Raw genomic sequence first — 17,500 nt, 5'->3', positions numbered from 1 at the left:
GAACAATAAGAAGAGAGGGGGTGACAGGAAAGAAAAACTTTTAATAAATTTATAAGAGAGGAGTGACCGTCTTCCATAGCAGCAATACAACGGTCAGAAAAGAAACTTGATATGAAGTTACAGAAAGAAGGATAGAAGCCATAGGAGGGATGTTTGGAAATCAAAGCTTTGTGCTAGACTTTATTAAAAACTTTTGTTATGCCTAAGCCAACAGCAATAGTATCCCTAAATTCCCTAGAAAAATATGACTAAGACTCAGTAAGGGAAACCAGAAGATCACCAGTAGAGAGCCCTCGACAGAAACCATGCTAGCAATCAGATAGAAAGTTGTTAAGTGATAGATGTTTAAGAAACTTTCCTATTGAGGATAGATTCAAAATTTCAAAGAGGCAGGAAACGACACTTGGAGGGATTAGAGTGTTGACCCTTTTTAGGAACAGGCTGAATTTAGGATGAAGATGAAGAAACAAATTTATTGGAGATGTTATTGGCTAGGTGTAAGAAATTACAAGACGAGTTAGATCTTGAAAGATTTTAACACTTTTAATGAAAAACAGACATTTGTTTAGGTCATGCTGATACAGGTCCGATCAGAGAAAGCCTGTTAACTTGTGCTTTACAGGAAATGAGTAAATCAGTCTTCCATTGCATTTACATGTTGATAATTAAGGTCTATATATGTACATATACCAGAAAAAAAAAAAAAAAAAAAAAAAAAAAAAAAAAAAATATATATATATATATATATATATATATATATATATATATATATATATATATATATATATATATATATATATATATATATATATATATATATATATATATATATATATATATATATATATATATATATATATATATATATATATATATATATATATATATATATATATATATATATATATATATATATATATATATATATATATATATATATATATATATATATATATATATATATATATATATATATATATATATATATATATATATATATATATATATATATATATATATATATATATATATATATATATATATATATATATATATATATATATATATATATTATATATAAATATATATATATATTTTTTTTTTTTGAGGGGGTTATATGTACATATATAGACCTTAATTATCAACATCATATAGAATTAAATCTTGGTAAGAAAAAAAAATTAAACGTGTTAACATTAAAAAGACTCAGAAAGACTATCGTTTGTTACGAAAGTATGAAATCCTTGAAGACGACAACTGCTGAAGAGGTTGCTTTCCACCTCGTTGATATATTCTGTGACAAAGGAGCCCCCCATATCCTGCAGTCTGACAATGGAAGAGAATTCTCAAATAAGGTAAAGAACAAATGATTTATGTAAATCTCTCTCTCTCTCTCTCTCTCTCTCTCTCTCTCTCTCTCTCTCTCTCTCTCTCTCTCTCTCTCTCTCTCTCTCTCTCTCTCTCTCTCTCTCTCTCTCTCTCTCTCTCTCTCTCTCTCTCTCTTTAAAACTCACAACATAGCAATATTGGAGTTAATGAATCACCCTGTATATGACAAAACCTGATATACGCTTTTCAATTTTCAGCTTGTCAAGGAAGTTCTGATGATGTGGCCAGAGTGCAAGATGGTTCATGGCAAACCACAACATTCCCAATCGCAGGGCTCGGTGGAACGTGCCAACAGGGATATTGAAGCCATTCTCGCATGTTGGATGAAGGACAACAACTCTACACAATGGTCACAGGGACTGCGCTTTGTCCAGTGGAAGAAAAATACCCGCTTTCACTCCGGAATTGGAAGGACACCATATGAGGCCATGTATGGACAGAAGGCTCGTCTTGGTGTTGACGGAAATTCTGTACCAGAGGAAGTCCTGGACGGTATGCAGACGGAGGAGCAGCTTGCAGAGGCACTAGGTGTTGTCAATGAGGTCACAGACACAGAGGAGGAAGAGACAGGTGTTGAAAAGCAAGAAGAAGCATCTGCTGTCATTAACTGCATCTCCTGTGGCAAAAGATATTTTGGTTTAAATGTGTGCAATGTGTGTGAGAACCCATGTCACTCTAATACTCCGTGTTCTATGAGGAATAACGATGCTGATGAGTCTGTGCTTTGTTCCATCTGCAGTCGGAGTCAGAGTATTCATACTGAACAAATGAAGTCCAACATAGAACAACAGAAACAAGCCCAAAAAATGATCGATAATTCTGTGAAGAGATTTCAACCAGCCAAGGTAGGGGAAACTGTGATGGTTCCTGTTCCATTAGTTGACCGCGGACGTGCAGAGTTTCCTAATGTGAAGGCAGTTGTTTTTCAGGCATTGGACAATGGCACATATAAGCTTGGTACAAAACACGGCCTGCTTAAACAAGTGTACACTCGCAACCAATTTACTCCATGTCTAGAAAAATTCCTTTCTCTTGATGATGTTGTACAGGAGCGGGAAGTAAGTCTGCGGGAAGTAGCAATTGCAGAATCAATGGGACAAGGTCAGGGATTCGCTAAATGCTCTTGCACTAAGTCATGTATGACCAGACGCTGCAAGTGTTTAAAAAACTCTGTATTATGCAACAGCAGATGCAAATGCAGTGCCTCTTGCTCCAACAAGGTCGACACACAATAAAATTAGTTATGTTCACTACGTTTTATCATTCCCTCGCTTTTTTTTTCATCTGCCTGCTTGCTGTATGGACATTTTGTAAACTGACCAACGATAATTTTGTAAACTGACCAAAATCTTGGTCGTTTTGCAAACTGACCAACGATAATTTTGTAAACTGACCAAAATCTTGGTCGTTTTGCAAAATGTTGAGAAATTTAGGTCATTTTGCAATGTGACCACGAATTTGGTCTTTTTGCATAATGACCGGCAATTTTGTAAAACGACCAATTTTCCAAAATGGCTGTAACATATATATATATATATATATATATATATATATATATATATATATATATATATATATATATATATATATATATATATATATATATATATATATATATATATATTGTTGTGTGAAGCAAGAGGGAAAGATGAGAAATCGAAAGATAATGAGCCGAAAGACGATGAAAAAAGACTGCAAGATGAGGACAGAAGATGCGTGAGGTGTGATAAGTGCCTGGACATCCTACCCTTTCATTAAAAAAAAAAAAAAAAAAAGCTACTTTCCTTCCTAAATTAAATTTCCTTACTTCTTTTTGTACCCGTATGTTGAGTCACACATATTATATAGTTAAAGAATTCGTCTTGTCTCTAGCATACTCAGATTCTATGCGGCCCTTCCAGTTTGCTTCCAATAAAAAAAAAAAAAAACCTCTGCAGGGTGACATTATCAAAAATGAATTGAGCAGGTGGGCAGTGTATGTCAGTCCCCCCCACCACCGTCTTTTCTCTTGTATCCCGCCCTCTCTTGTGTCATATGACTTTCCTCACGTTGTGAAAGGGACGTGGGATAGCAGCGTGACGCTATATCCTTTGTTTGAATCGGTGTTCAGCCAGGCCAGGTGAAAGATATGCACGTTCCAGGCAGAACAAGTCAAGGAGACTAAGAGAAAACATATACCTTAGAGGGCCTTTATTTCATTAGACATTATTTACGTATTTAAAACAGTAAGCCTCTGCTGATAAAGGGAAAATAGGAGTCTCCAGGAGCCTGCCTGTTGTCGTTATGTCTTTGTAATTTGAATAAATATCTTTTCACACCGAGTCCTCGGTTACAGTCGGGTGCTTTTGGTATATTGGAGAGAGGATGGCTGGCTCTCCTTTTTTTTTTCTGTTGGCCACATGATCTTTTATCTGTATTATTTTGTATTATTAGATGTTACTGAGATCCAGAACTTTGTTGAGAGCTTTGGACCCAGAAAATATAAAGATTATCTGCCGTACGATAAAGTTTACTCCCTCCCCGGGTTTTACCGTATTTGGGTGGTATTGTGACTTTTCTGGAAGTTTGTAAATGTTGCTGTCCTGCCGGAGGTGGTAATGTACTGTTAGGGTGGGCGACTTTGTCTCGAGAGGGCTGTAGCTCACAGAACATTATTTTCCTCATAGTTATTTGTCAGTTAGTGAAGTGTGTCCGGTGTTTGTTGGGACGGTTGTTATTCTTTCCTTCGTGTTCTGGTTAATATGAAATTTATTCACTACAGGAGACCAGAAGGACCCTGTATCGGTGATTTTGAGCCCTCCACTAAACTACTTACGTGGTAGGTTAGGGGGCTGTCCCAAGTTAGTGGCAGAACCTGTGTCGTAACAGAATTTGGCGTCCTCGACAGGATTCCTGGAAGCTTCATAGCCAAGTTGGGGAGACAGTTAATTGTCGTTTGTTTGGTTGTCCTTTATGTGCCCGTACTCAGCTTATGCCATATAAGGAAAGCCTGGCAGCAGAAATGGCTCACGACTCGAGTTCTATGTCTCTGCCGGAAGTGGCAGTTCAGATTTGACATAGTTTGGTTTGAGGACACAAAGTTCCACTAATAGTGTCCAAGAAAGCGTAAGTCCTACCCACAGATTTTTTTTTTCCTAGACAGAAGGAATGTCTGAGGAGATGAAATTCAAATTAGAGATGAAGAAAATGGAGCTGGAGGAGGCTAAAGAAGCTAAAAAAAAAAATCGAGGCAGAGAAGCAGACAAGGAGGCTTGAAGAAATGAAGCCAGACACAGCAGAAAGCCAGATGCAGCGAAGTTTGAAGTTGACTTGTGTTTGATGGAAAGAAGGTAATGGAATGATTTAGCAGATTTGAGAAGGCAGCCAAAGTTGATTGGCCTCAGGAAAGATGGGTTGGGCTTCTTACTAATATGTTAAAAGGAAAGGCCATTGAAGTTTATGGAAGAATATCAGTGGAAGATCTGGAGGATTATGAGGAGTTTAACTTGTAAATTACTACAGAGCTGTGGCGAGGTCCTTTCGTGGTGCGGCAATATTCAGAAAAAAAAGTCGCGGTTACACTATTGTTACAGAAAATATTCAATTGTCTTGGGAGAAGACACTGCGTCTACTTCGTAGATAAAAGGTACAGTAACCCTCTTCGTTTTAGAAAAGTTGCTTTCCAAAGCTATATTCTGGCGCGAATGGTAGTCCCTCTACCTGTGCGGAAGGGAATGGGGAGGAGATAGGGAGTGACGGGTGGGGGCTACCTGTTGCCATGGAGACGGGAGAGCCTTCAGCGTTGTCAAGGCCAACAACGTGGTGCGGTAATATCTATCGCGTATGCTCCAGTGGGTGTATGTGTGTGTGTGTGTGTGTGTGTGTGTGTGTGATGAGCTTGCACTAAGTATTCAGAATTATTACAGGACTTCGCTGTATGAATTACTTTTTTTTCTTTATTACGGTACATGATTTTAATTCCTTTGAAATTAGAATACCTCTTGTCCCTGATAAGAAAGACTGCATTGGTATGATCGAAGTGAAGTAAACTGCTCTTCCTTGATTAGTTTATGTAATTTTTCCAGTAATCATCATAAAAGTCAAAGTCTCCCTCTTCTTCCTCATCATATAGCATGGGCAGGAATCTGCTGGATGTAAGATTTTGTTTGTGCGGCTGCGGTAACTTTCGTGTGGGTATAGTGGTCTTCGGTATGCCCGTGGTGGTAGGATTGCCTGGTCTGGCTGTGGTGGTGGCGATGCCTGGTCTAGCTGTTGGAGTGGAGATGCTTTGTCTAGCTGTGGGAGTTGAGGTGTCTGGTCAGGCTGTGGTGGTGGAGGTGTCTGGTGTGCATGTAGTGGTGGTATAAGTGCATGGGGTGTTCAGGGTAGAGCTCCTCGCAGCACTTGCCTCTCCATTTCTCTTATTTAGGTTTACCATTATTACTCTCTGCAACAAGGTTTGTAAATGAGAGCCTTCTCTTGCTTGGGAGACATTTTTCTTTCCGGCGGGAAGGGGAGCATTTGTCATTTGTGCCATATTAAATTGATACAGTTCTTACTGTAGCGTCTTCCATGACTGACGGCGACCGTCTGAACGACTGTGAGAAAAGATTGGATAGTGAGGTTTGAGCAGCGCGTGACTCATTGTGTGAGAGGTAGTGTTACCAACGTACAGAACGCCTTCTTTCCCGTGCCTTCTGAATTCCTAGCAATATGTTATTTTGTTTCTCTCTCTCCTTTTCCTTCTTTTCATCTCTGAACTTTGATGTCATTGTGTTTATCATAATATTTACAATGTAATAGAAGAGACAGCGAGTAAAAGCGTGAATTTAGTCAGTCAGTTAGCCATACATATGTCATTATCTCTCATGACAGATGAAAAACAAATGACAGAATTTGCCTGACCAAGATGAACAAAAAAGATTGAGAGACTATGGCAAGTAAAATTATCCAAGGATATACAAAGACCCAGTAACTGTATGGAAGCAATGTAAAATTCGTACTTCCAAGTGGCGTATAGCATTTTCCCTACAATCCGCCTGAGACCCGTACAGCTGTTTACGGGTTAATGCCGACTTTCTGGGCTACGGTCCGAGGCTTACAGACTACAGTTTCATGGAGGGAAGAAAAGGTTTAGTGACTCTTACCTTGACTGTGCTCGCTGCCTTTAGAAGACTTTTGGGAAACAGATTGTTTGCGAGCAGGTCACCTCCTACCATGAGTTAAAGGAACTCATGGTAATGGAGCAATATGTTAGTGTCGTTGAGAAGGAACTGGTGTTGCTGTTCGAGAGGAAAGGTTTAAAAGCCCTAAAGGAGGCAACCACGAGGGCAGATGACTATGTGTTGGCGCACCGGACTGTACCTCGTTGGATTAGTGGGACGTCTTGTGGGGATAGTAAAAGCCTGTATGGAGACACAGCAGGCGCCAGTACACGGTATAGTACTGGCATTGGTAACAAGCCTGGGTGAGTAAGCTCTGTTCGAAATAAGTCTCCACCCAGCCCTTGACGGAGACAGATTGGGAGCATGCAGCAGAACCCTCCCAGGTACAGTTCCCAGCCATTATTGTAAGAATACTGAACAATTTAAATTTAATTGTCCTAAGTTAGTGATAGCCACGGCTTCCAAGACCTCCAAGACGCCGGTAGCTCTCATTGTATCAGACGACCGAGGTGTTGAGAGTGAGGAGATTTGGTCAGTATTTGGTTGTGAGTGTAGAAAGGCAGGAAGTGTTTCTCCCTCATCTGTTGGTACTTCACCGTCCCCCGTGAGGTCTCCTTTGGACTGCTGCCGTCTATTTTTGTGTAAGAGTACTGTTGAGACTGCTGGGTTTGAGTACCCCATTATTGTTGAGAGACACAGCGACCAGCAGTCTTTGAGCTGGAATGTTACTGGGAAGTGAGTTGCCTCCAATAAGCCTGTGTGTTGCCGGGCAACTGGCGCTATAGAAAGGTTCGCTGTGGCAGAGATGAGGTTTGTGTGCCCGTTAGTGACCGCAGAGGCAGGGGTGGCATTAGCAGAAGACCTGCCAGTGTCGGACAGGAGTGACCTGGCAGGTGGGAGAGTTTGAGCGCAGTTCCTATCCGCGTACCCCCGTCCCAGATGTGGAGGCTGACTCTGTTAGTTTTGTTACTTGCTCTAAAGTGAAACGAGTACCCCGGCGTCGGGCGCCCGAGGATTCTGGGACTCCTGAGGTCGATTGCAATAAGGCAAGGCCACCACAAAAGAAGTGCAAAGTTATTGTTGATGCCACAATAAGGAGAGAGTACCCAGAAACCTGCCCCGCTGCTGGAGAGAGTTTGAGTGATTCAGAGGTGGACTCATCCTTTAGTTATTATGCTAGGGCTGACTGCGCTACCTGAGTCACCACAGGAGGCACATGAGCTTGTTGGGAGTGATGCCAAGGGTAAGGCTGGAGTGTTTGGTCTAGGCCTGCCCTCTAAAGACAACTCTCTTCCTTCACACAAAACTACAAGCACCTAATTACACACTCCTTTCACTCAAAGCCTATCATGGCGACTCCTACATCAGCCGCGGAGTTCCCATCTGGGGAGTGGACCACAAAATGTCCTGGTATTGACCCTAAATGTCTTGACATTTCCCTCTTTATTAACTTATGCAACATTCGCTGTCCTAGATCTAATTTTCAATCTGTAGAACACCACCTCTCCTCTACCAAACCTCATCTTTTCCTCACTAAAACACTCTGAAGCAACTGACAGTAGCGCATTTTCTGTTCCCTTCTACTTTCTCTATCCTCATTTTCAATCCAAAGTTGGATGTGCGCAATGGTTCAACTTACTTTTGTGGTGACGCTCTTGAATTATCCAAGTTTTCTACCATCTGGCTACGACTACAGAGTCACTCTCAAAGTAAATTTATATGTACTGTATACCTCTCACCTAACTCCTATGACTATAAGAAATTCTTTGACTACTTAACTTCCAAAATGGAGCACACTTCCGCAGACATCCATTCTTCAAAAATTCAGTATTCACCACTAGCGTTGATTTCCTTTCCCTCCACTGACCATCCTTGTGAACTAGCCTTGAACTTTGCTACCCTCTACGAGCTAGAGAAATCCGTGCAACACCCTACTCGTATTCCTGATCGTCTTAGAGATACGCCCAACCTAATTGACCTTTTCCTAACCTCTAATCCTTCTGCTTATGTTGTTACCCTGTCTTTTCTGTTGGGCTTCTCCGACCACAGTCCCATATCTGTATCTTGTCCTATCGCTCCAATCCCTCCTCAGGATCCCCCTAAGCAGATGTGCCTCTGGCATTTTGCCTCTGCTAGTTGGGGAGACCTGAGTGAGGAGGTATTTTGCTGATCCTCCTCGGAATGACTACTGCTTCTGTGTCAGAGACCCGTATCTGTGCCGATCTCATAACTAAGGTAATAGTGTCTGGCATGGAGGTGAACATTCCTCATTCTTTTTCTCAACCTAAACCTTCCAACCTTGGTTTAACACAGCCTGTTATCGTGCTATACATGATAGAGAGGTGGCTTACAAAAGGTACTTGAGCCTTCCATCACCAGAATCTCAATCGCTTTATATTTCTCCCCGCGACCATGCCAAGTCTCTTCTCCAGCTAGCCAAAAACTCCTTCATTATTAAAAAGAGTCAAAACGTTTCAAGATCTAATTCCTCTCGTGACTTCTGGTATCTAGCCAAAAAACGTCTACAATAATTTTGCTTCTTCCCTTCCTGCTATCACATCTATCTCTAAAGCTGAATTCTTCGCTCAAACCTTTGCTAAAACCTCTACCTTGGAAAATTCAGGGCTTGTTCCTCCCTCTCCTCCACCCTCTGACTTCTTTATGCTACCTACTGAATTTTTTTCACAATGGTGTATTTCATGTGTATATCAATGACTTGGATAGTGGAATTAGTAGCGATGTTAGTAAATTTGCGGATGACACAAAGATAGGTAGATTAATTAGGTCAGAAGCGGATGCCATCGCCTTGCAGACAGACTTAGATAGAATGAATGAATGGACAGATAGATGGCAAATGCAATTTAATATCAATAAATGCAAAGTGCTTAGCGTAGGTAGAGGAAACCCACACAATAGGTACACATTAAACACCCAAACTCTGGTAGGTACAGGGTACGAGAAAGATTTAGGAGTTATAGTTAGCTCTGAACTCCGTCTAGGGAAACAATGCATAGAAGCCAGAAACAAGGCAAATAGGGTACTAGGATTCATTTTTAGGAGTGTTAAAAGTAGAAGGCCGGAAGTAATATTAAAGTTATACTTGGCGCTGGTCAGACCTCATCTAGACTACGCTGTGCAGTTCTGGTCCCCACATTACAGGAAAGATATAGGTCTATTAGAATCAGTACAGAGGAGAATGACTAAAAGGATACAGGGGATGAGGAGTATTCCTTACGAAGCGAGGTTGAAGCGGTTAAATTTACATTCTCTAGAGAGACGTAGGTTAAGAGGGGACCTGATAGAAGTCTTTAAGTGGTATAAGGGTTATAACAAGGGAGATGTAAGCAAAATTCTTAGGATCAGCAACCAGGGTAGAACAAGAAATAACGGGTTCAAGCTTGAAAAATTTAGGTTTAGGAAGGAGATAGGAAAAAATTGGTTCTCAAATAGAGTGGTACATGAGTGGAACGGACTCAGTAATCATGTAGTTAGTGCTAGGACACTAGAGAGCTTTAAGAGAAGATTAGACAAGTTTATGGATGGGGATAACAGATGGAAATAGGTAGGAGTGTTTCATACAGGGACTGCCACGTGTAAGCCTGGTCGCTTCTTGCAGCTTCCCTTATTTCTTATGTTCTTACGTTCTTATGTTCATGTCCTCACTGGCCTAAACCCTCGGGAGGCTTATGGACCTGATGAGGTTTCTTCTATTGTTCTCCGAAACTGAGCCTCCTTGCCTAGTCAAACTCTTTCAACTCTGTCTGTCAACATCTTCCTTTCATTCATGTTGGAAGTTTGCCTACATTCAGCCTGTTTCAGGTGTTACCGTTCTAATCCCTCAAACTAACGTCATAATGCTTTAATTTCCTGCCTATCTAAAGTTTTTGAATCTATCCTCAACAGGAAAATGCTTAAACACCTATCATTTCACAACCTTCTATCTGATCGTCAGTATGCGTTCCGTCAAGGCCGCTCTACTTGTGATCTGGCTTTCCTTACTGAGTCTTGGTCATCTTCTTTTAAAGATTTTGGTGAAACTTTTGCTGTTGCCTTAGACATATCAAAAACTTTTGACAAAGTCTGGCACAAAACTTTGATTTCCAAACTACTCTCCTACAGCTTTTATCCTTCTCTCTGTAACTTCATCTCAAGTTCCAATTCTGACCGTTCTATTGAGATTGAGGGTGCTCTGTGATATATAATTGGGTCCAAAATGCAGTAGTATGTCGTGCACTTCATAAATATGTAGTTCTTAAGTTTTTTTTCTTTGTTCTATAGTGTAAGATATATATAAGGGAATGATGACTAAATTAATTATATAATAATAATAGTAATAATAATAACGATAATAATAATAATTATTATAATAATAATAATAATAATAATAATAATAATAATAATAATAATAATAATAATAATAATAATAATAAAATTAATTATAATAATAATAATAATGATGATAATAATAATAATAATAATAATAATAATAATAATAATAATAATAATAATAATAATAATAATAATAATAATAACAATAATAATCATCACAATAGAAATTATACACTTGTAATAAAAATAATAATAATAATAATAATAATAATAATAATAATAATAATAATAATAATAATAATAATAATACACAATTTATTATTTAGGCAGTTAACAAACTGAAAATGTACAGAAGGGGTGGGGAAATATTTAACATTAATCCTAAAGGTAAGTCTAATCTAGAAGGGACTATTGATTGATGGCTCGCACCATGGGGGGAATCGCACTGAGTCTGTACCGGTCCGTGCGCGGCGCCTTTAGGGGCGTTGTCTTGTTGTGGTGTCTGGTGGCACGGACCGGGCGAGGCGCGTCAGGCGGCAGCATGCTTCTGAGACGTGGATGATGCAGTAGTCCCCTTCCAAACTTCTCCAGAGCCTCTCGGTGACTGGTGGATAGTCTGGACAGACTCAGGGTGGTCAGGGCTTCTTCATAGGTGGTGTAGACAGGGCCAAGGATGACCCTGCACGCCCTTTTCTGCACACTCTCTAGCTGTAGCTGTTGAGTGTGTGTGAGGGAGGAGGACCACACTGGGGAGGCGTACATGAGTTTGGGGAGGATGAAGGTGAGGTACACCCCACTTAACTCATCTGTCGGTGTCCCCAGCGACCTGAGTCTGCGCAGCATGTACAGCCTGCAGGTAGCTGATCTTACGATGCTGGCGACATGCTGTTTCCAGGTCAGCTGGTCGTCCACCGTGACTCCGAGAAGCTTGGCACTTCGGACCACCTGGAAGGGGTGAGGACCCACTGTGAGCTGTTGGGTGCACTGGTACAGAGGATGTACAGAAATGCATCATCACAGTTTTGCTGTGGTTGATTGTCATCCCGCTCTCCTCCGTCCACGTCTGCAATCGCTCCAGAATTGCTTGCAGTGGCGAGGAGTCCGGGTTCTTGGTGGAAACTGGGACGCCCACGGTGCAGTCGTCCACATACTTCCAGCGATGGGGGGTGTCAGTGAGAGCGTCGTTAATGAGGAGGAAAAAGCTTAGAGGACCCATCTTGGTCCCCTGGGGGACCCCACATGTCAGCTGTTGAAAATTAGAGACAGAACCCTGATAGCGAACGGCCTGACGCCTCCCTGTGAGGAAGTCGGCTAGCCACGCTACCAGGTTAGGAGAGAGAACCAGACTTATTGCCTTGCTGATGACAACATTGTGATCAACAAGATCAAAGGCTTTTTTGAAGTCCACAAAAGCAACAGCTAGAGAGATGTTTCGCTTGTCCAGGTGGCTGTGGATGAATTCAAGGAAGCTGTTCAGGTAATGGGAGGTGGAGGTGGCCTTAATATTTCCATATTTACAAATTTCCAAATGTCTATTTTGTTTTTTTATATAGGAAGGACACCGGCCAAGGGTAACAAAAATCCAATAGAAAAAATATGTCCACTGAAATGCCAGTCCCATAAAAGGGTCAAAGCAGTGGTCAAAAATTCATGAATAAGTGTCTTGAAACCTCCCTATTGAAGGAATTCAAGTCATAGGAAAGGCAAAGAGGTCCAGAGTTTACCAGAGAAAGGGATGAATGATCGAGAATAATGGGTAACTCATGTGTTAGAGAGGTGGACAAAATAGGGGTGAGAGAAAGAAGAAAGTCTTGTGCAGCGAAGCCGCGGGAGGAGGGGAGGCATGCATTTAGCAAGATCAGAAGAGCAGTTAGCATGAAAATAGAGGTAGAAGAAAGCTAGATATGCAACATTGCGGCGGTGAGAGAGAGGCTGAAGACAGTCAGTTAGAGAAGAGGAGTTGATGAGACGAAAAGCTTTTGATTCCACCCTGTTTAGAAGAGCAGCATGAGTGGAACCGCCCCCCCAAGACATGTGAAGCATACTCCATACATGGACGGAAAAGGTCCCTGTACAGAGTTAGCAGCTGGGGGGTGAGAAAAACTGGCGGAGATGTCTCAGAACGAATAACTTCATAGAAGCTGTTTTAGCTAGAGATGAAATGTGAAGTTTCCAGTTCAGATTATAAGTAAAAGACAGACCGAGGATGTTCAGTGTAGAAGAGGGGGACAGTTGAGTGTCATTGAAGAAGAGGGGATAGTTGTCTGGAAGGTTGTGTCAAGTTGATAGATGGAGGAATTGAGTTTTTGAGGCATTAAACAATACCAAGTTTGTTCTGACCCAATCAGAAATTTTACAAAGATCAGAAGTCAAGCGTTCTGTGGCTTCCCTACGTGAAATGTTTACCTCCTGAAGGGTTGGACGTCTATGAAAAGACGTGGAAAAGTGCAGGGTGGTATCATCAGCGTAGGAGTGGATAGGACAAGAAGTTTGGTTTAGAAGATCATTAATGAATAATAAGAAGAGAGTGGGTGACAGGACAGAACCCTGAGGAACACCACTGTTAATAGATTTAGGAGGAGAACAGAGACTGTCTACCACAGCAGCAATAGAACGGTCAGAAAGGACACTTTTCATATGTCCAAGGCAACAGCAAAAGTTTCACCAAAATCTCTAAAAGAGGATGACCAAGACTCAGTAAGGAAAGCCAGAAGATCACCAGTAGTGCGGCCTTGGTGGAACCCATATTGGCGATCAGACATAAGGTTGTGAAGTGATAGATGTTTAAGAATCTTCCCGTTGAGGATATATTAAAAAAAATTAGATAGGCATGAAATTAAAGCAATAGGACGGTAGTTTGAGGGAATAGAACGGTCACCCTTTTTAGGAACAGGTTGAATGTAGGCAAACTTCCAGCAAGAAGGAAAGGTAGATGTTGACAGACAGAGCTAAAAGAGTTTGACAAGGCAAGGTGCAAGCACGGAGGCACAGTTTCGGAAAACATTAGGAGGAACCCCATCAGGTCCATAAGGGTTCAGAGGATTTAGGCCAGCGAGGGCACGGAAAACATCATTGCGAACAATTTTAACACGTGGAATGAAGTAGTCAGAGGGTGGAAGAGAGGGAGGAATAAACCTAGAATCGTCTAAGGTAGAGTTTTTAGCAAAGGTAAAGCGAAGAGTTCAGCTTTAGAAATAGATGTGATAACAGTGGTGCCATCTGGTTGAAATAGAGGAGGGTAAGAAGAAGAAGCAAAGTTATTGGAGATATTTTTGGCTAGATGCCAGAAATGACGAGGGGAGTTAGATCTTGAAAGGTTTTGACATATGCCGTTAATAAAGGAGTTTTTGGCTAGTTGGAGAACAGACTTGAAACGGTTCCGGGCAGAAATATAAAGTGCATGAGATTCTGGTGATGGAAGGCTTAAGTACCTCTTGTGGGCCACATCTCTATCATGTATAGCACGAGAACAAGCAGTGTTAAACCAAGGTTTAGAAGGTTTAGGAAGAGAAAAAGAGTGAGAAATGTACGCCTCCATGCCAGATACTATCACCTCTGTTATGCGCTCAGCACACAAAGACCGGTCTCTGACACGGAAGCAGTAGTCATTCCAAGGAAAATCAGCAAAATACCTCCTCAGGTCCCCTCAACTAGCAAAGACAAAACGCCAGAGGCACCTTCGCTTAGGGGGATCCTGAGGAGGTATTGGAGCGATAGGACAAGATAAAGATATGAGATTGTGATTGGAGGAGCCCAATGGAGAAGAAAGGATGACAGCATAAGCAGAAGGATTAGAGGTCAGGAAAAAGGTCAAGGATGTTTGGCGTATCTCCAAGACGGTCTGGAATATGAGTAGGGTGTTGGACCAATTGCTCTAGGTCATGGAGGATAGCAAAGTTGTAGACTAGTTCACCAGGATGATCAGTGAAGGGAGAGGAAAGCCAAAGCTGGTGGTGAACATTGAAGTTTCCAAGAATGGAGATCTCTGGAAAAGGGAAGAGTGTCAGAATGTGCTCCACTTTGGAAGTTAAGTAGTCAAAGAATTTCTTATAGTCAGAGGAGTTGGGTGAGATGTATACAGCACAGATAAATTTAGTATGAAAGTGATTTTGTAGTCGTAGCCAGATGGTGGATCGAAAAAGATGGTTTGGATCGAAAATGAGGTTAGAGAAAGTAGGAGGGAACAGAAAAGGGGCTACTATCAGTTGCCTCAGACACCTGAGTTTCAGTGAGGAAAAGAAGATGAGGTTTAGAAGAGGAGAGTTGGTGTTCTACAGATTGAAAATTAGATCTTAGACCGTAAAGTTGAGGGGGGTGTCAAGACACTTAGGCTCCTCGACAGAAAGGCAGTCTTACCTGGAGACATTTATGGTCCCCTCCCCAGATGGGGACTCTGAGGCTGGTGTAGGAGTTGCCATGATGATTTTTAATTTTTTGAGTGAAGGGTGTGTGTGTTATTAGGTGCTTGTAGTTTTGTGTGGAAGAAGAGAGTTGTCTTTAGAAGGCAGGCTGTGACTGTCACCTTGTGTTGTAAGACACAAAGGGAAACGTTCATTGAGGTCACAGCTGGGTTTAATGATAAGTTCACAGGACCCCTTGAACAGTCTGATATCCACGGTATTACAAATTTTGGTGTAGGCCCAGTCATACACAAAATCTTCACAAATAAGGCTAGGGATGGGGGTGATAGAGACTGGCCTGAGATCACTGAGTGACTGTGGACTGGAAGTTTTTGGGATGGGGGTGACGTAAGATGTCTTCCAGTCCACGGGGCAAGAGTGTTTGGAGAGTGTGGCGTTTATTATGTAGCATAGCGGTGTTGCTAGCTCTACAGCAAATTCCTTGTAAATTTTCATAGGAAGGTCAGTGGGTGTGTTGGATCTTGGTTTGAATTTGAGTATTCTCTTAAAAACATCCACCGCCTGGACAATGGGGGGAGGGGAGGGAGCGGGAAGATAGGCAGGAAGCGGAGTGGTGTGGAGGGGAGGAAAGGTTTGACAGATAGCAGCAAAGTGATCGTTCATCTCCTGAGCCACGAGATTAGCAGGAAGGTGTGAGGTTCAAGGAAGAGATGAAGTGTGCTTTTGTAGGCCACACAAAGCTTTGATCTTAGCGTACCACTGTCTGTTGTTGGTCAGGTTGAGGTCGTGTATCTTGTCTGGGTAATAACTTGGCTTTGCAGCCTTAATCTCCCTGATCACTCTGTTTCTTAGTTTTCTGTAAAGGACCGGGCAGGAGTGGAACGCCCAGGTCCGCTGACGCATGAGTCTTTTCATGTGGGGCGTCATACATGGTGTGTGTGTGTGTGTGTGTGTGTGTGTGTGTGTGTGTGTGTGTGTGTGTGTGTGTAGAGAGAGAGAGAGAGAGAGAGAGAGAGAGAGAGAGAGAGAGAGAGAGAGAGAGAGAGAGAGAGATGGACGTCAGGTCTCAGCTAGCCCGCCTAAGAAAATTATGTTTGCAGTGAAGTATCAATCCACTGTCACCTGACTCTAGCACGAAGGTGTTAAGGGAATGCAGAAGAGGTTGCTAATATATTAAATCTGCTGCGACAGCTCTGCTAACGCGGCGAACTTGCTGCGACACCGCTGTGAATCCGTTGTGACATCGCTGCGATAGTGCTGCAACTTCACTGCGAACATGCTGCGACTCCCAATCGTGGCGACTCCACTGTAACTTCGCTGCAGATGTTTTGAGCAGTGCAAAGCATTCGCCGTCAGCTGGCGAACGCGTTACGATTCGGCCTACTCTGGCGAGTCTGCTGCGAATGCTTTGTAAACACGTTTGCAACAGACAGGACTCAGCAACGCGTTCTATTCCTTTATGAACGCTTTTCACAACTACTAGTAAACAATGGCTTCAACAAAAGAAATATAGGCAACCAAACTAACAAAATAAATAAATAGATAATGGAGCACTGGCACCAGGAAGGAAAAAGGAGCTACGAGGAAGAAAGAAACCATTGACATATTCTTCAGAGCGCAGTACACCAGCGCCTACAAAAAAAAGAAGAGAGCTATGAAGGTTGATGGATTCCGAGGAGACAACAGATCCGCAATCTAGCAGAATATTGCAAGATCCTCTAGTTCCAGACATTCATAGCTGGAAGCTCTAGTAACATTTTGTCAATACAGGAAACTCAGAACACAAGTGCACAACCACTGACAGACTTGAGATGGTCAAGAGACTGTTCCCTGAGACTGTCACCAGGACACTTTGAGGCAGAGTCGGTAACACAATCCATTTCCACAAAATTATCGAGCGCGAGAAAAACAGGCAGGCTCACGTGGGAACTGATCATAACTAGTATGGCAGATGCTTACTGCCACTAATTCATAATATATCCCCCCAAAAATTTCTTTGCCGGTTCTCTTTGTTTAACTTCAGATTATTTTATTTTATGTGGAGGGCTTCTAAGATGCTTAGGCGTCGTCCATCGTTGCATCCATCGATTATTTATGTGCTTTCTTCTAGGGTTTTCTTGTAATAGCGATTACAAGAAACATCGCTATTACAAGAAAACCCTAGAAGAAAGCACAGAAATAATCAATGGATGCAACGATGGACGAAGCCTAACCATTTAAAAAGCCCTCCACATAAAAAAAAAAATAATAATAATCCGAAGTTAAACACTCAGTCAG

The 17,500-nt window shown here is 41.7% G+C and overlaps 2 protein-coding genes across 2 annotated transcripts in view; both read left to right on the top strand.

Moving 5' to 3' along the window:
• Nucleotides 1–17,500, top strand: part of LOC135110048 (glutamate receptor ionotropic, delta-2-like) — a 153,508-nt gene that overhangs the window by 30,153 nt on the left and 105,855 nt on the right. The gene's annotated exons all lie outside the window — the stretch shown is intronic.
• On the top strand, nucleotides 1,236–2,813 carry LOC135110000 (SCAN domain-containing protein 3-like). The gene is made up of 2 exons (XM_064021993.1): nucleotides 1,236–1,355; nucleotides 1,587–2,813. The coding sequence occupies exons 1-2, from the start codon at nucleotides 1,236–1,238 to the stop codon at nucleotides 2,622–2,624; spliced, it is 1,158 nt and encodes a 385-aa protein (XP_063878063.1). The 3' UTR covers nucleotides 2,625–2,813.

The sequence above is a fragment of the Scylla paramamosain genome, chromosome 19, assembly GCF_035594125.1.
Source record: "Scylla paramamosain isolate STU-SP2022 chromosome 19, ASM3559412v1, whole genome shotgun sequence".
NCBI classification, from domain to species: Eukaryota; Metazoa; Arthropoda; class Malacostraca; order Decapoda; family Portunidae; genus Scylla; species Scylla paramamosain.
Note: the sequence above shows the minus strand (reverse complement) of the source record. Positions and strands in the feature narration are given on the sequence as shown.